Here is a 26,312-nt window from a genome sequence, read left to right as displayed (position 1 = left end):
TCAACGTCACCACATGGTCGCTAGAGGGTAGCAGATGTGTTGTCTATTATGTTTCGACAGCGTTTGTCTGCTACTGCTTGCCGTAGTTGCCGGGTATTGGAGGTCAGCCGGAGGAGGCGTGCGTCTGAAATATTTAGTGCAAAATGTCATGAAAGTGGCGAAAATAAAGGAATATAGCGTTTTAAACAATTATGTCATTTACAAGTGTGTATCGCTGTTGAACTTCAATTGTACAAAAAACGGGAGCAAAGCTCACGAAATAACGGAGAAATTCCTCCGTCCGTTTTGTCCTACAAAGAAAGAGGCGCCGACCACAGTTTGACAGCGCAGTTCAGACTGCGCAGGCCTGGCATTAAATAAACTGCTGTAGGGCGGCATCTGAACGAATAGATGATATTTATGAAAGAACAGACACTTTATTGATTTGTGAATAAAAAACAGTTGCAAATATGAGGAAGGACGTGAGGATATTACTCGTCGGGGAACGTAAGTGGCTGATTCATTAAATGTAGCTGGCGCTTTGATGCCTACTGTAATTAGCTAGCATGCTAGCTAGCGTAACTCGGAATACATTAAATGAAGACTCAAAATACGCTGTATAGATGAATTTACAACTAGGTTATGTTTTGTACTTGAATGACCGCACAACGAAGGATAACATTGCATCGAACTGATTCAATGTGACATTGTGAAAACGTTTCACAAAATACCTAACTAACTAGCAAATACCGCAGTCAAATATGATTGGTTAGTTAATAAAGACTTGGTTTGTTCAATTAGTAATAAGCACACAGTAGCTGTAGTTATTTAAAGTGTGTTTGGTGTAACTTCTAGCCACAGCATCGATAGTGCAAAGCGCATTCAAGGTTGAGTGAGTGTTCTATTGATATGATCCTAACCTACATTACCTACATTATTACTCAGTGTAGGTTAGGATCATATCAATAGAACACTCACTCAACCTTGAATGCGCTTTGCACTATCGATCAGCTTGACATTCCATTCCATGGAACCAGTAGAAATCAGGTTCAGCTCAGTTCCGTATATCTTAGCCATTTGGCCACTTTGCAGCTTTTGGCCTCCTCAATACACTTCTCGCCAGTCCCCATAGCCACATCTAGTGCACTTTGCAAATTCGGGCCCTATTTCATTTACATTCATCTTCTCCCATATCCACAATGCATAAGTCTTTAAGCTATACCATTTACATTTGTTTTGAGAGCCATTTACATTTGTTTTGAGAGCCACTATTGTCAATGTACACATTTTGTGGGAACGTGGGTAGTATGTGATAGAACTGAGACCTTTAAAGGAACTTGTGAATTAGGGGGGAAATTATCAAGTGTTCTTCTCTCACACACTCACATCTGTTTATATCAGGACTATTTATACTTCAGTTATGGTGTGATGCAGCTGGCTGGCTGACCTACAAAGACACATTCTCTTTGGCATTGCTGACAGGTCTCTTGAGAGGGCAGCCAAAACTCGTACGTGTGTATGCTAACATTGGTGATATCACACAGCAACCAAGGATGCATTTTACACAGGCAGCCCAATACTGAACTTTTTCCCAATTACTGGCAAAAGAGCAGATCTGATTGGCCAAAAGACCAAGTAGTAGTGTAAAAGGATCAGAATTGGGCTGCCAGACTGTGTAAACGCAGCTCAAGTGTCCATGGATACAAGTCCTTTCCATGTACCTGCAGAGGCTGCCGCTCTTCTTGAATTTGATGAACTGTCCTACCGTCCTTGAAGCAGGATCCCATTCACTGATCTGACACATGATATAGGTGAAAGCTACTGCAGGAAAATTGAACCAAGCTTGATTAGACCCCTCCATTGGTGTTAGATCAATGGTTATGGTATGATAAAAGGATGCATGTTAAAATGTATCTGAACTGCACCTCTCTGTGCTGTATCTGCAGTCCTCTGTCCCCTGGCTGTGCGCTGTGGTGCTGGATTCAATCAAGTCATGGAATTCAATAAGACACTCCAACACTTAACTAGTCCCTGTTCATGCTTGCCAGCTGCTCTTATCTTCACACTTCAGTAACTCAACACATCAGTCTAACAGTCTGTAATGTATGCAGATCCATAGACGACACAGTCTCAATTGCACTCTACACTGCCCTCACCAACCTAAATAAGAGGAATACATACCTATGTGAGAATGCTGTTCATTGACTACAGCTCAGCATTCAGCACAATTGTCCCCTCCAAACTCGTCACCAAGCTTAGGACCCTGGGACTGAACACTTCCCTCTGCAACTGGGTCCTGGACTTCCTGACGGGCCGACCCTAGGTGGTGAGGGTAGGCAACATCACCTCCGCCACGCTGACCCTCAACACGGGGTCCCCACAGGGGTGTGTACTTAGTCCCCTCCTGTACTCCCTGTTCACCCACGACTGCGTGGCCACGCACGACTCCAACGCCTTCAAGTTTGCTGACAGTGGTAGGCCTGATCACCGGCGACGATGAGACAGGGAGGAGGTCAGTGACCTGGCAGTGTGGTGCCGGGACAACAACCTCTCCCTCAACGTCAGTAAGACCAAGGAGCTGATTGTGGACTACAGGAAGGGGGGTGGGGGTGGCAAGCAAGCAAGCATGCCCCCATCCACATCGCCGGGGCTGCAATGGAGCGGGTCGAGAGCTTCATGTTCTTCGGTGTCCAAATCACTAAGGACTTAAAATGGCTTACACACGCACAGTTGTGAAGAAGGCGCAACCTCTTCCCCCTCAGGAGCTAGAAAGGTTTGGCATGGGCATACAAATCCTCAAAAAGTTATACAGCTGCACCATTGAGAGCACCACTGGCTGCATCACTGCTTGGCAACAGCACCGCCCTCGATCGCGTGGTGCGGACAGCCCAGTACATCACTGGCATCCAGGACCTCTATATCAGGCGGTGTGAAAGGATGGCCTAGAAATTTGTTAAAGACTCCACGTTGTACCATGCAATGTGCAGGTTTCAAGTTTTAATGTCACGTGCAGACTCCAGCCACTCAAGCCATAGACTGTTCTCTATACATCCGCACGGCAAGCGGTACCGTTGCATCAAGTCTGACACCAACAGGCTCCTGAAGAGCTTCTTTCCCTAAGCCATACGACTGCTAAATAGCTAACAAAATGGCCTCATGGACTATCTGAGTTGACTCTGTCTCTATGCACTCTCACAGGACTCTACACACTCACGCACACTGACACTACACACACACACTTCATTTGCTCACACACACGTAGCATGCACACACATTTATACTGACTACGCACACACACTCACATACATTCATCATATACGCTGTTGCTACTCTGTTTATCATATATCCTGATGCCTAGTCACCTTACTCCTATACATATATACCTCTATCACTCCAGTATCCCTGCACATTGTACATATGGTACTGGAACTGACCCTGTATATAGCTTACTTACTTCTCATGTTCTTATTATTTATATTTCTCATGTTTTCGCTCTACCTTATGTTATTTTTAGTTCTATATTGATGCTGATTACTGCATTGTTGGGTTTAGAGAGCTTGCAAGTAAGGGATTTCACTGTACTTGTGCACGTGACATTAAAACTTGAAACCTGCACATTGCATGGTACAATGTTGAGAGGTGACACTAAAGCTCAATTGATGATGTCTCCCTGTGAGAGATAATCTCCATCACAGGGAGTATCTCCTCATTGTAGCCTGGTTCCAGATCTGTTTGTGCTGTCTCGCCAACTCCTACGGTCAATGTCATTGTTACATGACAATGATTGTAGCAGTTGGCAAGACCGCACAAACAGATCTGGAACCAGGGTATCCTGATTGCAATCACACACTGATACTTCTGTCTGACTCACACTTGTCCTCTCGTCTCCACAGCCAAAGTGGGGAAGACGTCTCTGATCATGTCACTGGTCAGCGAGGAGTTCCCTGACGACGTTCCCCTTCGAGCGGAGGAGATCACCATCCCAGCAGATGTAACGCCAGAGAGAGTCCCCACACACATAGTGGACTACTCAGGTAGCACCACAGACCATACAGCCTGAACATCAATCAATACTGAATGTCAAACACTGAAAACTGTTCAGTGTTACTAGACTGCCCATACAAACAGACTATTATTGTTCAGACCTGCGATTCAGTCAATGCATGTTATGGCTGGAAACTGTTCTATGAATTCAGATATTTGAATGGATTTACTGACCGTACTTAAGACATTGGAGTAGGAGACGTGTCAGATTGGCAAGGCAATATCATACTGTCTTTTGATGTTGTTGCTCTGTTGTCTTGTGTGTGTAGAAGCAGAACAGTCAGACGAGCAGTTGTATCAAGAAATATCAAAGGTTGGTTGGATACCATTTGAGTCTTGTATTAGCCCCATAAAGTAAAAATGTATCCCTACCAAAGTAGAATAACATTTTCTCTTTTTTACAGGCAAATGTTATTTGCATAGTTTACTCAGTCAACAACAAGAAGTCCATTGAGAAGGTCAGTTTATAAACCAAGCATTCCCTCTGACAAAGAATAACTGACATTCAGATGTCCTGATTTAGTAACAGCCACTGCCCGCCCATTGTTAACTCTGTTCACCATGTCGGCCACATTGAATTAAAGAGAGTGCAGGGCAGGCCTGTGTTCTGAGTCTTGGCCTTGCAGCTGTAGCAGGGTTTGATGTGTTTTCTCTCTCCTAGGTGACAAGCCATTGGATACCCCTCATAAATGACAGGACGGACAAGGATAGCAGGTGTGTGTGTGCAGTGTGCACGTGGTGTCTGCATGGGTGTGTGTCTCCTCTTGGGGTCAGGGACAGTGGGGGTACTGTATACAGTCTGCTACTAAATCCCCAGTGGCTTTGGAAAAGACTGCCCCAACAGTAAAAGTGGTGGTGTAGTTGTTGACAGCTTTGCCATATTTCACTTAGTAGATTGAAACAGGTGTCTAGTCATCTCAGTAACATGCCATTCATTATAAGGCCAGACTGCTATATGGACCAGTTATGTCATAGACAATGACAAGGGAAAGTACACTACTGCGTACCTGTTTGTGTAACCTACTCCATCTCTGTGTGGTAATGGAGGAAAGGTGACTGAATGACTAATGGCTATATAATGTAAGACAGTGCGATACGATGGATCGGTTTTCCATAGGGGAAGCAGGTGGTCATGGACAATGTTGTTGTCACCTCTTAGCTGTACATTTAATTGCAGCCCCCTCTGTCTCCTGTCATTGATTTAATGTACCATTATACAGTATGTTGAGTCAGTTTGTATAGCGGCAGACAGCCAGACAACATTGGTTTTAGGGTTGTCACGATACCAGTATCACGATACTCTGAGGTATCGTGGCAAGGAAACAAAACATGAAGCAGACTACATTTCCTGAGGAAAACAGTCCTAATGTTGGTAACCTTATGTTTCTTTTCCATATAGAACACAATATTTTACATACGGTAGGTTTTAAAGGACCATAGAGTTTATTCTGCTTTGTGTTTTCCGGCAGACAGCCAGACATTGCCTAACATTGCCTTGGATTGAGCCTGGATTTATTTAATAGGATCCGGTGTCAAGGCTAAGTCTGCCTGGATTACTGTTAGAGTTTAGTATGACATAGCTTGAAGGTTTGATCAATTAGGTGACACTGACCATCTATTTGGTGGAGCAGAGGCTGGAACCCCTGAGGACAAAATATTCCATTGTGAGATATTCTCATGATTGTTCTCTCAGAGTCCTAACTGTGCCTCTTCCTCCTCCATTGGTAATGCCAATTAAATTCCCCCGTCCTTTGGAATGAATGGCATATATTATACAGTGGGGAAAAAAAGTATTTAGTCAGCCACCAATTGTGCAAGTTCTCCCACTTAAAAAGATGAGAGGCCTGTAATTTTCATCATAGGTACACGTCAACTATGACAGACAAAATGAGATTTTTTTTTCTCCAGAAAATCACATTGTAGGATTTTTTATGAATTTATTTGCAAATTATGGTGGAAAATAAGTATTTGGTCACCTACAAACAAGCAAGAATTCTGGCTCTCACAGACCTTTAACTTCTTCTTTAAGAGGCTCCTCTGTCCTCCACTCGTTACCTGTATTAATGGCACCTGTTTGAACTTGTTATCAGTATAAAAGACACCAGTCCACAACCTCAAACAGTCACACTCCAAACTCCACTATGGCCAAGACCAAAGAGCTGTCAAAGGACACCAGAAACAAAATTGTAGACCTGCACCAGGCTGGGAAGACTGAATCTGCAATAGGTAAGCAGCTTGGTTTGAAGAAATCAACTGTGGGAGCAATTATTAGGAAATGGAAGACATACAAGACCACTGATAATCTCCCTCGATCTGGGGCTCCACGCAAGATCTCACCCCGTGGGGTCAAAATGATCACAAGAACGGTGAGCAAAAATCCCAGAACCACATGGGGGACCTAGTGAATGACCTGCAGAGAGCTGGGACCAAAGTAACAAAGCCTACCATCAGTAACACACTACGCCGCCAGGGACTCAAATCCTGCAGTGCCAGACGTGTCCCCCCTGCTTAAGCCAGTACATGTCCAGGCCCGTCTGAAGTTTGCTAGAGTGCATTTGGATGATCCAGAAGAGGATTGGGAGAATGTCATATGGTCAGATGAAACCAAAATATAACTTTTGGTAAAAACTCAACTCGTCGTGTTTGGAGGACAAAGAATGCTGAGTGGCATCCAAAGAACACCATACCTACTGTGAAGCATGGGGGTGGAAACATCATGCTTTGGGGCTGTTTTTCTGCAAAGGGACCAGGACGACTGATCCGTGTAAAGGAAAGAATGAATGGGGCCATGTATCGTGAGATTTTGAGTGAAAACCTCCTTCCATCAGCAAGGGCATTGAAGATGAAACGTGGCTGGGTCTTTCAGCATGACAATGATCCCAAACACACCGCCCGGGCAACGAAGGAGTGGCTTCGTAAGAAGCATTTCAAGGTCCTGGAGTGGCTCTAGCCAGTCTCCAGATCTCAACCCCATAGAAAATCTTTGGAGGGAGTTGAAAGTCTGTGTTGCCCAGCGACAGCCCCAAAACATCATTGCTCTAGAGGAGATCTGCATGGAGGAATGGGCCATAATATCAGCAACAGTGTGTGAAAACCTTGTGAAGACTTACAGAAAACGTTTGACCTGTGTCATTGCCAACAAAGGGTATATAACAAAGTATTGAGAAACTTTTGTTATTGACCAAATACTTATTTTCCACCATAATTTGCAAATAAATTCATAAAAAATCCTACAATGTGATTTTGTGGATATTTTTTTCTCAATTTGTCTGTCATAGTTGACGTGTACCTATTATGAAAATTACAGGCCTTTCTCATCTTTTTATGTGGGAGAACTTGCACAATTGGTGGCTAACTAAATACTTTTTTCCCCCCACTGTATAAGATCATATATGATGTTGTTGCAGGGTACCACTGATCCTGGTGGGGAATAAGTCAGATCTGGTAGAACACAGCAGCATGGAGACCATCCTGCCTATCATGAACCAGTACTCTGACATCGAGACCTGCGTGGAGGTAAGAGAACACTGACTGGTGACTCTGTTTAACGCCGCCATTTTGGGGCTAAACTGACAAGTGCCTAGCAAGAGTACATTGAGAATGACCATATAGCTAGGCTAATGAAAGTTGTTGTGTTACACTTGAGTTGAGGCTCAATCAAAATGGTATAAAACCTCTAGAAATGTATTTAAAGGGTCTCTGATCACCTGATGAATGGAATTCAAGCCTACAGAACTTTGATCACCAATGGTTTCATATTCTATCCCGGTTCTGAAATCCAAACAGCTGAAAACGCCATAAAAAATAAAATTGATGCGTTGACGTTGTGATGTTGGTTGTCTGCTGGCCCTGGGCTGGGAGACTCCTAATGTTTCAGCTAACTCCTGACTCCAGTTAGAATGAATCTGATGGCTGGTAAATGAGCCTTTTTTTCTGCTGCAGAGACCCGGGCAGTATTCATTATGGCACACAACATAAAACATTTTGCAACGTAAAATACAAATGTGTTTCTTATTGGCCAAGTCCACATAGTAAATGAGCCTTTTTCAGTCAGTTTTGTTTTATTTGGTGCCTAATGAACATGAACCCTCTGTGTCTTTCTACTGACTGACTGAGTGAGTGTGTGCACTGTGTGCTGACTGTGTGCTGAGACGCACTTCTATCATGGAGGAAAGTCGTTGGCTACATTACTCTTCCATTGGTCTCATGTGACAGCCCAGTCATACCATGTCCTCTCTGGCTAGATTAGTTACAGGATAAAAGGAGTAGAGGTGGAGGGGACGATGTGTTGGAACACACGTACAGAGATATCATTGGAGATGTGTTTGAAGGCAAACACACAGAAAGTCAGACGTGTTAAAGTGACAACCTGGTCGGGATCCGTTATGCAGTTGTACTGCACAAGGTTAATGGTTACTTGTACGTGGTGCAACACTGTTCAGTCTATACATAGTTAACATCTGTATACTCTCTTTCCCCCTGTGTGGAATTAGCCACTTGTCATGGCAACGCCACCGGTGTTTATAGCCTGGCTATTTCTGGACCCTAGTTTCATATTGAGAGATGACATTCTGCTTTCCATGACCTCATTTAGACCACTAAGAGGTTGGTTTTGCTGGCTTGAGTGTTTTTTCACTGAAGCACCATAAATCTGCAATGCACCTAAATGCAACAACTCAAGCTTATTGAGAACCAATTGATGTGTATAACGAAGTAGTTCAAGAAGAGTGGGATAGGTGATTAATAAGTCAGCTTTATTTGTCGTATACACATGGTTTACACAGTACAACAGTGGCGGCTGATGTCCTACTGTACCCATAATGCTCTGTAACACAATTGGTTTTAGCTTTGTAAAGATGTTACTAAAGTGAACATAATGGTGTCCTGTCTCCTTACCAATGCATGGTTGTTAGACCACGGCAGGTGTCTGTTTCTCAGTGGATTGTTCCAGCTGGTTTTGAGGTTACTGTATGTTTGTGTTTCTCAGTGCTCTGCCAAAAACCTGAAGAACATCTCAGAGCTGTTCTACTATGCCCAGAAGGCAGTGCTCCACCCTACAGGACCCCTGTACTGCCCAGAGGAGAAGGAGGTGAGGAGGGCAGAGGGTAGCTAGGGGCCTAGAGTTGTCCCTAAATATGTAGCCTGATCAGGAAAAACTTTGAGCCAAAAGCTAGGATCCAGAGTTTTTCTTGGTCAGGTTACGCATTCAGGAAAGTTTCCTGGCCCTACCATGGGTACACAGGCAACATCTACTTTTTATCTCTCCAAAAATCTTATATTGCACATATTTCAAATGTGTACTTTGTGTTTTTTCAGATGAAGCTGTCTTGCATCAAGGCTCTAACTCGCATCTTCAAAGTGTCGGACCTGGACAACGATGGCATCCTCAACGACAAAGAACTCAACTTCTTCCAGGTAGGAGTTTCACTGTGGGAAAAGAGAACCTTGTGGGAAAACCTTTCTTGGCTCTAGCTGCAGACTTGTGTGCTTGAGCTGGCCGACGTGAAAGAACCTGATTTACTTCATGTTTTCCAATGGCAGTTTATTTTAACTGGAGTGGAAGAGAGAGGGAGGGATAGGTTATTAGTGGGTTCACCGGTAGCCTGCAGACAGGGCAGGTTTCAAGATGTAATGGTCGTTGATTTAGAAACCTTTTTTTCCTCTAGTAAATGGTGCAAAGCTGTATACATATCTCCTTGTGACTTCATATAGCACGAACCACAATACATTAGTAGCTGAGTCAGATATGTTGGAATAGACTGGTTCTTGCCTGTTTTGGTCTCACCAGGCATATGTTTAGGTGATGTGTGTTGAGTGATTTATTGTTGAGTGCAGGTCCAATTAAAGCACTTGGAAGCAGCATTGTGCCGTGTGCAGGCATTCATTTTTCACTCTTGTTCTGTGTTGATATAGTAGTTATGTGTGGGTATAGTAGTTCTGTGTGGGTATAGTCGTTCTGTGTGGATATAGTCGTTCTGTGGGTATAGTCGTTCTGTGTGGGTATAGTCGTTCTGTGTGGGTATAGTCGTTCTGTTTGGGTATAGTCGTTCTGTGTGGGTATAGTCGTTCTGTGTGGGTATAGTCGTTCTGTGTGGGTATAGTCGTTCTGTGTGGGTATAGTAGTTCTGTGTGGGTATAGTAGTTCTGTGTGGGTATAGTAGTTCTGTGTGGGTATAGTAGTTCTGTGTGGGTATAGTCGTTCTGTGGGTATAGTCGTTCTGTGTGGGTATAGTCGTTCTGTGTGGGTATAGTCGTTCTGTGTGGGTATAGTCGTTCTGTGTGGGTATAGTCGTTCTGTGTGGGTATATTCGTTCTGTGTGGGTATAGTCGTTCTGTTTGGGTATAGTCGTTCTGTGTGGGTATAGTCGTTCTGTGTGGGTATAGTCGTTCTGTGTGGGTATAGTAGTTCTGTGTGGGTATAGTAGTTCTGTGTGGGTATAGTAGTTCTGTGTGGGTATAGTCGTTCTGTGTGGGTATAGTCGTTCTGTGTGGGTATAGTCGTTCTGTTTGGGTATAGTCGTTCTGTGTGGATATAGTAGTTCTGTGTGGGTATAGTCGTTCTGTGTGGATATAGTAGTTCTGTGTGGGTGACACATGGTGTGTTGTGTGTGTGTGTGGTAGAGGACGTGTTTCAACATGCCCCTGGCGCCCCAGGCCTTAGAGGATGTCAAGAACGTGGTGAGGAAGAACATGACGGACGGAGTCGAGGACAACGGACTCACGCTCAAAGGTCTGTATGCTTTCCCTTCATTCCCTCTCTCACTCAGTCACTCACTTGTTCTCTCTCTTTTCTCTCTCTATTCTCTCATTCAATCTCTCTATATTCTCTCTGCATCTCTCTCATTCAATCTCTCTCTCTATTCTCTCTGCATCTCTCTCATTCAATCTCTCTCTCTATTCTCTCTGCATCTCCCTCATTCAATCTCTCTCTCTGCATCTCTCTCATTCAATCTCTCTCTCTATTCTCTCTGCATCTCTCTCATTCAATCTCTCTCTCTGCATCTCTCTCGTTCAATCTCTCTCTCTATTCTCTCTGCATCTCTCTCATTCAATCTCTCTCTCTATTCTCTCTGCATCTCTCTCATTCAATCTCTCTCTCTTCTCTCTGCATCTCTCATTCAATCTCTCTCTCTGCATCTCTCTCATTCAATCTCTCTCTCTCTGCATCTCTCTCATTCAATCTCTCTCTCTGCATCTCTCTCATTCAATCTCTCTCTCTATTCTCTCTGCATCTCTCTCATTCAATCTCTCTCTCTCTTCTCTCTGCATCTCTCTCATTCAATCTCTCTCTATTCTCTCTGCATCTCTCTCATTCAATCTCTCTCTCTCTTCTCTCTGCATCTCTCTCATTCAATCTCTCTCTCTCTTCTCTCTGCATCTCTCTCATTCAATCTCTCTCTCTATTCTCTGCCCACTCTCCCTTGTTCTCTCTTCTGTAACCTTCACTGAAGGTCATGCATGAATAACATCTTTAATAACCCTTTACCAGTGTACTGTGTCAATCTCAAACGTTGTGTCTGGGTGTATCTCTGACTTGTGTCCATTCTTCATCCTGATTGGCCGCTAGGCTTCTTGTTCCTGCACACACTTTTCATCCAGAGGGGGCGTCACGAGACCACCTGGACGGTGCTGCGGAGATTCGGTTACGACGACGACTTGGAGCTTCACCAGGAATACCTGTTCCCCCTGTGAGTGGACCAGGGTCATGCTCATTAGGGAACATCGTAGTAAAACGCTTTGCACCGGAAAACAAAAACAACCTGTTCTTATTGGGACAAGTGTAGATAGTAATAACTTTGAGCGCTTTCTTCCATTTCGTGCCTAAAGAACACGACCCTGCCGTACGTATGGGCAACTCTTACCTCTGGGCAGAAAGAGGGAAATATACACCTGTTTTATTTAAGGGTGGACAAGCATAACAATGACTCTCTGGCCCCAATTCAGTTTCAGTCAATAGCAAATAAAGGACACCTGCTCTGCAGGCTCTCACTATCTTTACACTGTATCAAAGATGTTAACCATGATAAAACCTACTGAACGCTCAAGTTGTCTGTGGGTGCATCTTACGCGACTTGTTATGACTTGCAAGTAGCACTAGTTCTTTCCCAGGGTGAGCCTTTTGAACAATGCCAGTTTAGCCATAGCACTTTTAATGAGATTAATCCGGAATGTTCTGTTGTCCGTGCCAGGCTAAAAATACCGGCTGACTGCACCACCGAGCTCAACCACAACGCGTACCTCTTCCTCCAGAGTGTCTTCGACAAGCACGACAAAGTAAGTCTAGGATGACATGACTCCTCCTACTGTTGTCTTACCTTCTGCCTCACACAGACAAACATTCACAGGTTTTCCCGAAATCCCAGGTGCTAGTTTCCTGGAATCAGGAGGGAATAAGCAGGGAGGGAATCCTCCAGCCGGCTTTTGGGAAAGTTACCGGAATATTGCAACCCTACACAAAGCTATCATATTATTAGAACAGGGGTCCTAACCCTAGTGTGTGTTTCAGGACAGAGACTGTGCCTTGTCTCCAGATGAGGTAAAGGACCTGTTCAAAGTGTTTCCCTACATGCCCTGGGGTCCCGACGTCAACAACACAGTGTGTACCAACGACCAGGGTTGGATCACCTACCAGGGATACCTGTCACAGTGGACGTGAGTTCGGCCAGCATACCTGTACCACCTGTTACCTCTCTATCTGTCTAACTTTAATGATTTGGTACTGCAGTTATACAGCGCTTTGCTGAAACTCAAACTTCTTCACTTTTAAATGCTACCGTAAATTTGTACCAAAGCCCCCCACAGACAGACACACACTAATAGGCTTTCAATTGTCTGATTGGCCAGGTTAACGACGTACCTGGATGTGCAGCGCTGCTTGGAGTACCTGGGCTACCTTGGCTACTCAATCATCTGTGAGCAGGAGTCCCAGGCAGCAGCCATCACAGGTAATGTGCGTGACTAGGTTTATGTGCTTGTGTCGTGTGTTGGTGTGAATTATTTTGGCTCTGTTTGCACATTTGAAACCTAATTAGTGTTGAGTTACTATAAATCTACAGTCAGTAGAGTTACGTGTGTGTTTGCACGCTCATGCATCTCTATATCTCCTATCCTTTATTCCTGACCTGTCTCTCCTCCCTCAGTGACCCGAAACAAGCGCATCGACCTGCAGAAGAAGCAGACGCAGCGCAGCGTGTTCCGCTGCAACATTCTGGGAGCCAGGGGGAGTGGCAAGACCAGCTTCCTGCAGGCCTTCCTGGGTCGCAACCTGCTGGTGAGTCCCTGGAACTACCGGACACCTGGGGTGTATTCATTATGGCACACCGCAGCAAAATGTATTGCAATGCAAAATGTTTTTGTTTTTGTTTCTTATTGAACAAATTCAGGTAGTCCCTCCCTGTTTAATAGTTTTTTTCCCTATTTGGTGCCTAATGAACATGACCCTGGCTCTTCCATTGAACGCTCACTGCTACCTGCTAAGCACACATTTCTGTTTTCATAGCTACTCTTAAGTAGCCTGGGTGACACTGGCAGTCTGTTACTGTTTTACCCAACTCCTTTAAGACATGGTAAACTAACTAACTATTATTATTATTATTGTTATTCAAACTTAACTATTTAGCAGTAAGGAATAAAACGTACTGTTGTATCAATTTGGAGTCGTGAATGTGTCTTTTTCTGCGTTACTCAACAGAAACAGAGGAAGATCAGAGAAGACCATAAATCATTCTACTCCATCAACACCACGTATGTCTACGGCCAGGAAAAGTACTTACTGGTGAGGCTGTGCATCTCTCTCCCAGTATCATGCTTTCTGCCCGGTAACCAGATTAAAACCCTAGGAGATGGATTATAATCCAGTTGTATAATCCATAATACTGTGTTTTATGTGTGACCAGCTGTCTAGCAGTACATCCTTAGTGTTTTCCCCTCATATGTTCTGGAAAATAATATGTTCAGTGCTACACAGTGAATGTTAATCACCTATAGGGTTACATACTATAGAACAAGACTGGTCTTGAGAAAGGCCTTTCTGCTGAAACGTTGTGACATTAAACTGTCTCAACTATTTCCTCTTCTCATCTTCCATCTTCACCCCTCTCCCCTCTTCTCTTCTCCCCCCTCACACCTCCCTTCCCTTCTCCCCCCTCACACCTCAACTTCTCTTCTCCCCCTCTTCACACCTACCTTCTCTTCTCCCCCTCTTCACACCTACCTTCTCTTCTCCCCCTCTTCACACCTCCCTTCTCTTCTCCCCTCTTCACACCTACCTTCTCTTCTCCCCCTCTTCACACCTCCCTTCTCTTCTCCCCCTCTTCACACCTCCCTTCTCTTCTCCCCCGCTTCACACCTCCCTTCTCTTCTCCCCCGCTTCACACCTCCCTTCTCTTCTCCCCCGCTTCACACCTCCTTCTCTTCTCCCCTTCACACCTCCCTTCTCTTCTCCCCTTCACACCTCCCTTCCCTTCTCCCCTCTTCACACCTCCCTTCTCTTCTCCCCCTCTTCACACCTTCCTTCTCTTCTCCCCGCTTCACACCTCCCTTCTCTTCTCCCCCCGCTTCACACCTCCCTTCTCTTCTCCCCCGCTTCACACCTCCCTTCTCTTCTCCCCTCTTCACACCTCCCTTCCCTTCTCCCCGCTTCACACCTCCCTTCTCTTCTCCCCCTCTTCACACCTTCCTTCTCTTCTCCCGCTTCACACCTCCCTTCTCTTCTCCCCGCTTCACACCTCCCTTCTCTTCTCCCCCGCTTCACACCTCCCTTCTCTTCTCCCCTTTTCACACCTCCTTTCTCTTCTCACCCGCTTCACACCTCCCTTCTCTTCTCCCCTCTTCACACCTCCCTTCCCCCCTCTTCACACCTCCCTTCTCTTCACACCTTCCTTCTCTTCTCCCCGCTTCACACCTCCCTTCTCTTCTCTCCGCTTCACACCTCCCTTCTCTTCTCCCCCGCTTCACACCTCCCTTCTCTTCTCCCCACTTCTCTCCTCTTTTCTCTCCCTGTAGCTTCATGAGGTGATGCCAGACTTTGACTTCCTCTCAGAGGAAGACCTGGCGTGTGACGTGGTCTGCCTGGTGTATGACGTCAACAACCCACGCTCCTTTGAGTACTGCGCCAAGGTCTACAAGGTGTGTACACTACCTAATGTATCAAATCCATCAGTCCTAGTTTAGTCCTGGGCCTGTATTCACAACATGTTTCTACAGTAGGAGGGCTGATCTTGGATCAGGTCCCCCTTGTCCATATAATCCTATTCATTATGATCTAAAAGGCAAAACTGATCCAAGATCAGCACTCTCTTGAGACGCTTTGTGAATATGGGCCCTGATCCTTCATTCACTACACTGGAATAAAGAGGGACTTCTCCGCTTTCAGCTTTTCACCTTCTGCAACTGTTTACCAAAATTTTATAATATCAACCATCCTTATCTAGTCTTGTTCTCATAACTAACCTCTGAACTTTAACCTTTTGACCTATGACAGCAATACTTCATGGACAGCAAGACGCCGTGCATGATGATCGCCTCCAAGTCGGACCTGCACGAGGCGCGCCAGCACTACAGCCTGACCCCGCTGGACTTCTGCCGCAAGCACAAGCTGCACCCGCCCCAACCCTGGACCTGCAACACGGTGGACGCCCCCAACAAAGACCTCTACACCAAACTCACCACCATGGCCATGTACCCGTGAGTATAGCCCCTCAGAGACCACAGTGGTCCTAATCCCATCCTCTGACTTCACCCATCGCCCCATCGTCTTTTCCTCCATCCAGCCCTATGTGACCTCATGTTACGTCCTGTATGATGTCTCCAGACACCCCTGAGAGAGTGAGATATTTTAGGTGCCGTTGTATTTCAGGTCCTTACTCTTGGCCACTGTCAATGTGTTGTGGTACGGTAAGTTTAATTGTAAGATAATGACTAGGCCATTTGAAGTCCCAAAACGAAGGTAATCCACTGCAAATCCTTTGGCCTTGAAGGAAGTCTACCCAGTCAGCTGTACTGTAAGGGTCTTATTGACTTGTTGACAGTCTTATGAGAGGCAGAGTTAGTCTGCTACTTAATTAGGAGATTAGCAATTGGATTAGATTAATGTCTATTTAATTGAGCCTTAAATCTCAGCTTTACAGGGAAGAACTCCAGTTGTCTAATGTTAAAACCATTGGCTTTCCAAAGGCATAGAGGCCTATAGCGAAGAATCCAGGCCCTAGCTCTGACTGGACTCTGGGAGGAAACCATTTTACAGAAATAATCAGCAGATTCTGCTCTATACACTACAGTACTTCATCTGTTTCAGACAACTCTCTTGATAGTGAACAGTTCTTTATGTAGTTAGGGCACTACTAGTATTCTGCATTCATTGGGTATTTGGAATATACTATTTCAGTACAGTGCAAAATGGGTTGTGACTCAGTCTCCGGCTGCAGATATACTGTAGGTCAGAGTGACTCATGCTGTATAACTCAGTCCAACAGGGAATATTATAATGGTTTAGTTCCATGTATTTGTAATGGTCAATCTGGAGATTCTGAGACGGGTTAGCAGTTTGTTTTTATTGAATTACCCTCATCTTTCTCTTCTCTTTGCCACTCTGTCCTTCATTCTCTGTGGCTTTTCCCCTCTTCTCCCTAAGGATGATAGTGGGATTACCCCTCATGAGAGGTGGATGTTATTACAGAGGACATTCTCTTATTTTGTTTTCTTCAAGATCTTTTTTTAAAGTTGAGGAAGAGGCCAACATTAGCCACACTTAAAAATGCCATGTACCGCAAAGAATGTTTCCTCAAGACACCTAACTTTCATAATGTACTTAGTACTTACCACTTTCTCTGTATTAATATACTTAGTAAAGTAATGAATCTTCTTTGCCTTTTGTTAGTGATGGAGTTATTGTTCATAACTCAGTCACCCAAAGCTCAAGCCCCCCATGTGGTGCTAGAACAGGGTCTGTCTTTCAGGGTTCCGCCATCCCATGGTGATGTTTCCATGGAAACGTGTACGAATGTGGATCTGACTTCGTCTTTGTGTGTGTTTATGTGTGCGTGCCTGTGTGTGTTGTGATTGTGTCTCCTCAGCCACGCCAAGCTCCGCTGCATGTGTACCTGCAACAGGTGCACCTTCTGCATCTGTCAGAACATCCTCCGGTCCCAGCTACTGAGAACTATAAAGGCCAAATTCTACAGTGTTGTTCTGAACAGGTCCATACTGCATATACTGCCTGTCCCCTCTCTTTCTCTCTCCCCCTCTGACGCCCCTGAGGTGGGAGGTGGGACCCTAGCTTTCTAACCTGGGTGAAGGCTTTTCTCCTCTTCTCCCTCAATGCTTCCTCATAGTCAGGTTTACACTGCATATCCACAACGGAAAACTGGACATTTTTAGACATTCTGAGTTCTTATTTCGATCTCTAGGCCTGATTGTGCATCTCCATTGAATTTCATATGACTGGATGGGTGGGTTTATAAGACTGTATTCCAAATACTCATACTGGGGAGAAGGTGTGAGAAGGTCTGTGAGAAGGTCTGTGAGAAGGTCTGTGAGAAGGTCTGTGAGAAGGTCAGTTCTGGTGACTTTTTAAAAGGACGTTCTACTCCAAAATGAATTAAATTCAAATGATACCGACACCATCTATCTATAATCACCCCCAGAAATGACAAAATGTGTAGAATTGCAGGAAATAAGCTTTAAACTTGCAAAATTCTCTCCACCAACAAGAGGGGTGTGAACAGTTCGTGTCATGAACAGTGCTAGTGCCCATAGAAATAGACATGGTGCTGAGTGAAAAAGTTAGGGAACTCCTGGGCTAAGGTAACACGATACTATAGGTCTGCTGTAAGGTGGCGTAGTTGTAATGTGATTGTGATGGTGTCTTCCTCGTCTCTGCTCCAGCCTCACGCAGCACTCCCACTCCGCTCTCACCTCCGTGACACAGCGCCTTACCCAATTATCTGCCACACTGCACTATCATCTAACACCTGTGGTGCTAGCCAGGGAGGTAACCGTGTGGTGTGGTCGTGTTGCGTTCCATTTGAGCCAGTCTGAAGTGAAGATGCATGTGTGCGGTCTGTTAACGTGTCTAGTTGGCGATGGGTTGTGGGTAGATGACCCTCCTGTAGCAACATGGTGCAGTCTATCATGAAGTAACTAATGCATGGATCTTTAAGATTAAAAAAAAAGTACGTTGCTTGTCAAGTCATTAATTTTTTGAGAGTTAAGCATACAAGTGGATGTTGAAGCCAACATGGCCCTTTCGTTTAAGAATGGTGTTTCTATCATGTGAAGTGGATATGCAAACTGTAAATCTGTACTAAAGACTAATGTGCATAGTGCGTGAGGGAGGAACGCCACCTTGCAGATCTCTCTGTTTTGGTTACATTTCGCCCCACTGAAGCTGTTGGTGAAACTGAAAGCCTCATAGAACTCAGCTTGGGTAGGATGGCTGGTTGTTCTCTGTACGAAAGTAGATGTTGATATTTGGTTCAAATTGCATGTTATAAATGTCAATATTTTTGAGTACTCTTTGACATTGAACTGTTTCGACCGCCAAAGATGTGCATGATTTGATTTCTATGATGTTTTCAGTTTGGAGGTTTGATTGTATGTGAAGTGATTCTCACACCTTAAGTTTACACCCACAAGATAAAGTTAGCCTATATATAAGGTCCTCTGTTAGGTCCTAAGTTTACATATACATTTGAGTCATTTAGCAGACTCTCTTATCCAGAGCGACTTACTCTCAAACTTGGCTCATACTGCAGCCCTAGTGTTATCACAACACAACCTAATTCATGTACACATTTTATTAGACTATATCTTCTTTACAATCCTGGTTCTCTTGTGGTTGAAACTTTTTTTTTTACTAACAAAAACATTTTAATTTGTATGACAAATGATTTTCTACCATTCATTACAAAGTGATTTTGCACTGTATCGATCACATTTAATTGAATTGTGTTTCCGTTGTCGTGTTTTGTTCTTGTTTTCATCCTATAGATGTTCGTACGCATGTTTTTGGCTGCCCCTCTTTCTGTTCCTGTTGCATGTGTTTACCTCTTGTTAGTTGCATGCACTGTCTGTCTGTGTAGACGCTGTCTGTCTGTGTAGACGCTGTCTGTCTGTGTAGACGCTGTCTGTCTGTGTAGACGCTGTCTGTCTGTGTAGACGCTGTCTGTCTAACCTTCCAATAGGCTTGCCTTAGTCTTCAGCTTGACACTGCCCCCTATGGAAGGCTATGCATAGGCGCCACTCAAATCAGCAGTCTGTTTGAGCGTTGGGAAGTATGGGAACTAGGCTAGTGCTTGGGGTTTGAGTGTGTGTGGTTTATGATGTGCAGGGTTTGGATGGCTCGTGGGGGCTCACCATTGCAGGGTTGACATTTCATTGTGCTTGTATATGCTTATAAAATAGTGTGTGTTTTGTGGCAGTGTAAGTTACTGTATGTATTGATATGGTTTGGGAGGTTTACAATGGTTCCTAGTGAGTTTACAATGGCTTCTGGGGGCCCAGGCATGCCTTTTATAACACTATTGTGTTACATGCTAACTCCTTTGTCAATGCCTGTTTAACCTTGGGAGAAGAGAATTAACGCACCAGAAATGGCATGCCACTAAAACAGAAGTTATTGAAGGCGGTTACGCCACACCACATTGACTAGCTGAGATACTATAGTATTTAACACCTAATTGGTTTGAATCTTCGCTGTTTTTGGTTTACCCCATATAAAAAAAAATATATAATGTAATGACTCAAAGTAGCCCATTTCAACAAATTCGGAGAGCAAGCTGAATATACAGTATTTTCTAACCATGTATCCCCATAAGTCTCAAGATTGAAGCCTGTAATTTATTCGGCTGGCATATTTTTCCCACTCAGCTATCGCATTGGACAAGGTTTTTGGCCTTGTGTGGTGTGTTTGACCGAGAGGTTGCAAGGTGTGGTGTGGGGTGTGTTCTGCGGTGGTGTCATGGCCCGGTGTGTGTGGGGTTGGCGTTGAACGTCCCTACTGTGTGCGTGTGTGTGTATGTGTGTGTACAAGGTTACATGATGTGGGAGCCTATCTGTTGGATGACGAGGAGTGCAGTCTGATCCAGCAGGTTCACGCCATCAGTAATGTAGAGGAGTCTATCTACATGGAGTCTTCTGTCCAGCCCAATGGGCCTCAGGCCAGGTAAAACACAGCATGAGACAGACTGGGGGCTAAGGGACAGCTGTTTGTCACTGGCTGGGTAGATACAGGTATGGTGGACGTTGATGTGGCAACGGCAAGCACTGTTGGGGGAGGAGATTGCTGTAGCCTCCAGTATTATACAGTGGGGGAAAAAAGTATTTAGTCAGCCACCAATTGTGCAAGTTCTCCCACTTAAAAAGATGAGAGAGGCCTGTAATTTTCATCATAGGTACACGTCAACTATGACAGACAAAATGAGATTTTTTTTCCAGAAAATCACATTGTAGGATTTTTAATGAATTGATTTGCAAATTATGGTGGAAAATAAGTATTTGGTCAATAACAAAAGTTTCTCAATACTTTGTTATATACCCTTTGTTGGCAATGACACAGGTCAAACGTTTTCTGTAAGTCTTCACAAGGTTTTCACACACTGTTGCTGGTATTTTGGCCCATTCCTCCATGCAGATCTCCTCTAGAGCAGTGATGTTTTGGGGCTGTCGCTGGGCAACACGGACTTTCAACTCCCTCCAAAGATTTTCTATGGGGTTGAGATCTGGAGACTGGCTAGGCCACTCCAGGACCTTGAAATGCTTCTTACGAAGCCACTCCTTCGTTGCCCGGGCGGTGTGTTTGGGATCATTGTCATGCTGAAAGACCCAGCCACGTTTCATCTTCAATGCCCTTGCTGATGGAAGGAGGTTTTCACTCAAAATCTCACGATACATGGCCCCATTCATTCTTTCCTTTACACGGATCAGTCGTCCTGGTCCCTTTGCAGAAAAAACAGCCCTAAAGCATGATGTTTCCACCCCCATGCTTCACAGTAGGTATGGTGTTCTTTGGATGCAACTCAGCATTCTTTGTCCTCCAAACACGACGAGTTGAGTTTTACCAAAAAGTTCTATTTTGGTTTCATCTGACCATATGACATTCTCCCAATCCTCTTCTGGATCATCCAAATGCACTCTAGCAAACTTCAGATGGACCTGGACATGTACTGGCTTAAGCAGGGGGACACGTCTGGCACTGCAGGATTTGAGTCCCTGTCGGCGTAGTGTGTTACTGATGGTAGGCTTTGTTACTTTGGTCCCAGCTCTCTGCAGGTCATTCACTAGGTCCCCCCGTGTGGTTCTGGGATTTTTGCTCACCGTTCTTGTGATAATTTTGACCCCACGGGGTGAGATCTTGCGTGGAGCCCCAGATCGAGGGAGATTATCAGTGGTCTTGTATGTCTTCCATTTCCTAATAATTGCTCCCACAGTTGATTTCTTCAAACCAAGCTTACCTATTGCAGATTCAGTCTTCCCAGCCTGGTGCAGGTCTACAATTTTGTTTCTGGTGTCCTTTGACAGCTCTTTGGTCTTGGCCATAGTGGAGTTTGGAGTGTGACTGTTTGAGGTTGTGGACAGGTGTCTTTTATACTGATGACAAGTTCAAACAGGTGCCATTAATACAGGTAACGAGTGGAGGACAGAGGAGCCTCTTAAAGAAGAAGTTACAGGTCTGTGAGAGCCAGAAATCTTGCTTGTTTGTAGGTGACCAAATACTTATTTTCCACCATAATTTGCAAATAAATTCATTAAAAATCCTACAATGTGATTTTCTGGATTTTTTTCTTCTTAATTTGTCTGTCATAGTTGACGTGTACCTATGATGAAAATTACAGGCCTCTCTCATATTTTTAAGTGGGAGAACTTGTACAATTGGTGGCTGACTAAATACTTTTTTTCCCCACTGTATGAAGACAAGGTTATAATGAAGGGTACAGCCATATCAGGGCTACACATCTACGTACTTTAGCCTCATAAACAACAGCCTTTGATCTGTTTTCACCCAGTGTCCCTGTTGTAACTCACGGACTACCTTTTTTAATGGGTATCTATCATTAGTTTTGAAGGTACCGGTCGATGGTCTTAGTCATACTAGTAGCTGGTTGGTCAGGTTTGGGTATGGCTGCTTGCTGAAGAAGCTTTGTTGGGCAGTATGCCGGTGGGAGGAAGGTATTGATCTTCCTCTGAGGTACATGTCTAGGTTAAGCAGGATGGCAGTTGTCTATATCTAAAGGACTCTCTTCCTGCTTGAATGGGTTTCTGCTGCTGTTGGAGTCTGTCAGGTGTCACTGTGAAGATTAATGGGTTGTTGAGTACTGTGTGTGTGTGTGTGAGCACAAGCGATTGTGTTTGGCAATTTTATAAGTTGTTAGAGCTTTCTGCTTACCTCTGCACTTCTAGAGCGCCTCCCTCCCTCTCCTTCACCCCCCCTTCTCCCCCTCCACTCTCAGCCTCCTGTCTTACCTCCATGTTGTTGATGTGTTTCATACTGTTTGTACTGTGTGTTATAGCCAGGTTTGTGCTCAGTGGGCCTAGAAACTGAGGCACTATATTCAATCAGTACAGTCAAAATTCATTTCCACCTTGTGCACCTATTGAACGTGATCAGACTTGGTGCTTTTCTCTTGTTTCTGTTTCCCCAGCAGAACCTCCTCCCCATCCCTCAGCCTTTCTGTCCATAGCCCCACCTTTACTTCCCTCACCTTTTGGGTTTCACCCCATATATAGTAGTTCTTGTCAGATTGACCAAATGACCAAACAAAGTTCATGTTTCAGTAACAGCCACCCACATGTTACAGTGTACAGTGGGGAAAAAAAGTATTTAGTCAGCCACCAATTGTGCAAGTTCTCCCACTTAAAAAGATGAGAGAGGCCTGTAATTTTCATCATAGGTACAAGTCAACTAGGACAGACAAAATGAGGGAAAAAAAATCCAGAAAATCACATTGTAGGATTTTTAATGAATTTATTTGCAAATTATGGTGGAAAATAAGTATTTGGTCAATAACAAAAGTTTCTCAATACTTTGTTATATACCCTTTGTTGGCAATGACACAGGTCAAACGTTTTCTGTAAGTCTTCACAAGGTTGTCACACACTGTTGCTGGTATTTTGGCCCATTCCTCCATGCAGATCTCCTCTAGAGCAGTGATGTTTTGGGGCTGTCGCTGGGCAACACAGACTTTCAACTCCCTCCAAAGATTTTCTATGGGGTTGAGATCTGGAGACTGGCTAGGCCACTCCAGGACCTTGAAATGCTTCATACGAAGCCACTCCTTCGTTGCCCGGGCGGTGTGTTTGGGATCATTGTCATGCTGAAAGACCCAGCCACGTTTCATCTTCAATGCCCTTGCTGACGGAAGGAGGTTTTCACTCAAAATCTCACGATACATGGCCCCTTTCATTCTTTCCTTTACACGGATCAGTCGTCCTGGTCCCTTTGCAGAAAAACAGCCCCAAAGCATGATGTTTCCAACCCCATGATTCACAGTAGGTATGGTGTTCTTTGGATGCAACTCAGCATTCTTTGTCCTCCAAACACGACGAGTTGAGTTTTTACCAAAAAGTTATATTTTGGTTTCATATGACATTCTCCCAATCCTCTTCTGGATCATCAAAATGCACTCTAGCAAACTTCAGATGGGCCTGGACATGTACTGTCTTAAGCAGGGGGACACGTCTGGCACTGCAGGATTTGAGTCCCTGGCGGCGTAGTGTGTTACTGATGGTAGGCTTTGTTACTTTGGTCCCAGCTCTCTGCAGGTCATTCACTAGGTCCCCCCGTGTGGTTCTGGGATTTTTGCTCACCGTTCTTGTGATCATTTTGACCCCACGGGGTGAGATCTTGCGTGGAGCCCCAGATTGAGTGAGATTATCAGTGGTCTTGTATGTCTTCCATTTCCTAATAATTGCTCCCACAGTTGATTTCTTCAAACCAAGCTGCTTACCTATTGCAGATTCAGTCTTCCCAGCCTGGTGCAGGTCTACAATTTTGTTTCTGGTGTCCTTTGACAGCTCTTTGGTCTTCGCCATGGTGGAGTTTGGAGTGTGACTGTTTGAGGTTGTGAACAGGTGTCTTTTATACTGATAACAAGTTCAAACAGGTGCCATTAATACAGGTAACAAGTGGAGGACAGAGGAGCCTCTTAAAGAAGAAGTTACAGGTCTGTGAGAGCCAGAAATCTTGCTTGTTTGTAGGTGACCAAATACTTATTTTCCACCATAATTTGCAAATAAATTCATAAAAAATCCTACAATGTGATTTTCTGGATTTTTTTCCCTCAATTTGTCTGTCATAGTTGACGTGTACCTATGATGAAAATTACAGGCCTCTCTCATCTTTTTAAGTGGGAGAACTTGCACAATTGATGGCTGACTAAATACTTTTTTTCCCCACTGTATGTGGTACTGCTAGCATCAGTCTTGGCCTGGTTAAACCAGCCTGAATGCTGCACTCACCGTTCTAGGGAAGTGAAACAATAGTGAGCGCAGCGTTCAGTCTGGTTTAACCAGGCTATCACAGACTAGCTCATTTTCAGAAGACAGTATATTGTGTTTAACCAAGCTATCACAGACAAGCTCATTTTCAGAAGACAGTATTTTGTGTAAAGAGGTTGTATCTGTACTACTACTGAGGTACTATCTAACAGTTTTATGTAGAGATTTGTTTAGGAAGCTCAGATAACATGACTTGTTTGTCATTTGTCAACGTATTCCCATGAGATCTGGAAACGAGGCTTTATTGTCTCTCTTTCTGACTCTCTTTCTCTCTCTCTCTCCTTCTCCAACTCTCTCTCTCTCTCTCTCAGGCACATGGCTCAGGCAGACCTGAAGAGCTCTACGTTTTGGCTAAGGGCAAGCGTGGGGGCCACCGTGTTTGCAGTCCTGGGCTTCGCCATGTACAGAGCTATCCTCAAACATCGATGATCAAGACAGACACAGGATGCATGATATGACCCCTGACCCCCCACAGGTCTCTGCCCTTTGACCCCTCAGCCCCTCCCTGAAAGAAAACACGACCTCCAACATCCCACAATCTTCTGCCCCCCTTCCCCAAAAAAGAGACAACAACTGAATGAAACGGAACTTCCAGCCCATCTGAACCAGCCCTGATCCCACATCCACCTTACCGGAGAGGGAACAAACCGAGAAATCATAGATGGATTTTATATATTTGAAACTAGTCATTACATTTACGTCATTTAGCAGACGCTCTTATCCAGAGCGACTTACAAGTCATCTTTTGCAAACGGTATTTTTTTTTTTTTCTCTCTTTGAAAAAAAGTCTCCACAAACTCACATTGTGTGTATTGAACACCATGTAATCAATCTACTGCAGGCATTCTGGTATTGTGTGATCTGGTCTAGTCTTGGGTTTTTTTCTTCTCCCGGTCAGACAGTAGTAGTTGCTGGTTGTTTTTAAATCTGTGTAGAACCCGGCCTTTTCACAGGTCAGTATTAGCTAGCTGGTTTGACCCCCAGAGCCAGAGAAAGCAAAGAAGGCAGCCGTATACAACTCACTACAAAAGGGACTGAAAACATTTGTTTATAAATGTGTTTGTATATATAAATATATATATATTGCTCGGGTACTTAGAGAAATACCCAACCAGATTACAGCGCGAACAAAGCTTGCCAGTGAATAAAGCATTCAGCTCTGTAACACCTCAACAGTGAGCCTACAGGAAGAGCTGCAAAGTCAAAGCCATTTTTAACGTTGAAAAGGTCAAGGGTTTCGTGCACGGGTTTCAATTGCTATTCATTTATTAACCTGTTTCTTTTCTTTGGTTTATCTGTTTTGAATGGTTTGTTCAGCATTGCATGAAACAGACCCACTTCAAGAGGTTAATACATTCATTTTCCATGTATTTTTGTATATCTAGTATTATCAAAGCCGTTAATAATGACATCCGTCATTCACTTACTCTGAAAGACAAAAGACTACAACATTATCATGACCGTATATGCTTCTTCCTCTGCTTTTTTCCTTTTAAATTATGATTCTATTTTTATGTTAGACACTATTATGCCTACAGATTGCAGTATGTTATTAACAGCCATGCAGTGCACCTCTGACTCCTTCCTTGAACCATGGATGGAACTGTTTATTCTCATTGTTGACTTTTCAAGCATTTACAATAAATAACTGTGTGATCTGATACAAGTCTCTGGAATATTATTTGATCCATTCATAACATATACATTATATCCCCCCTCAAGCTATTCCCTATCTTTTAGCAGAGGATCAGAAAAGTGTGTAAATGTGGTTGGAGTCATCTGATTTCTTAAAATCC

At 44.2% G+C, this 26,312-nt stretch overlaps 1 protein-coding gene across 5 annotated transcripts; it reads left to right on the top strand.

Moving 5' to 3' along the window:
- Nucleotides 1-76: 76 nt before the first annotated feature.
- Nucleotides 77-26,177, top strand: LOC121568760 (mitochondrial Rho GTPase 1-A). Of its 5 annotated transcripts, none has more exons than XM_041879166.2 (20): nt 77-486; nt 3,873-4,013; nt 4,293-4,336; nt 4,428-4,481; nt 4,685-4,737; nt 7,431-7,539; nt 9,011-9,112; nt 9,340-9,438; nt 10,645-10,753; nt 11,591-11,711; nt 12,213-12,297; nt 12,530-12,675; nt 12,868-12,968; nt 13,164-13,294; nt 13,715-13,798; nt 15,028-15,150; nt 15,506-15,708; nt 17,097-17,219; nt 20,054-20,185; nt 24,828-26,177. In XM_041879166.2, the coding sequence occupies exons 1-20, from the start codon at nt 450-452 to the stop codon at nt 24,943-24,945; spliced, it is 2,115 nt and encodes a 704-aa protein (XP_041735100.1). In that variant the 5' UTR covers nt 77-449; the 3' UTR covers nt 24,946-26,177. The 5 variants fall into 5 exon arrangements, with proteins under 5 accessions (XP_041735100.1, XP_041735103.1, XP_041735102.1 ...); XM_041879169.2 differs by lacking the exon at nt 24,828-26,177 and adding an exon at nt 18,483-18,484 and having other exon boundaries at nt 20,054-20,183; XM_041879168.2 differs by lacking the exon at nt 24,828-26,177 and having other exon boundaries at nt 19,012-20,146.
- The last annotated feature ends 135 nt before the right edge of the window (nt 26,178-26,312 follow it).

The sequence above is a fragment of the Coregonus clupeaformis genome, chromosome 7 (assembly GCF_020615455.1).
Source record: "Coregonus clupeaformis isolate EN_2021a chromosome 7, ASM2061545v1, whole genome shotgun sequence".
Taxonomy (NCBI): Eukaryota; Metazoa; Chordata; class Actinopteri; order Salmoniformes; family Salmonidae; genus Coregonus; species Coregonus clupeaformis.
This window is presented reverse-complemented; position numbering and strand designations above follow the sequence as displayed.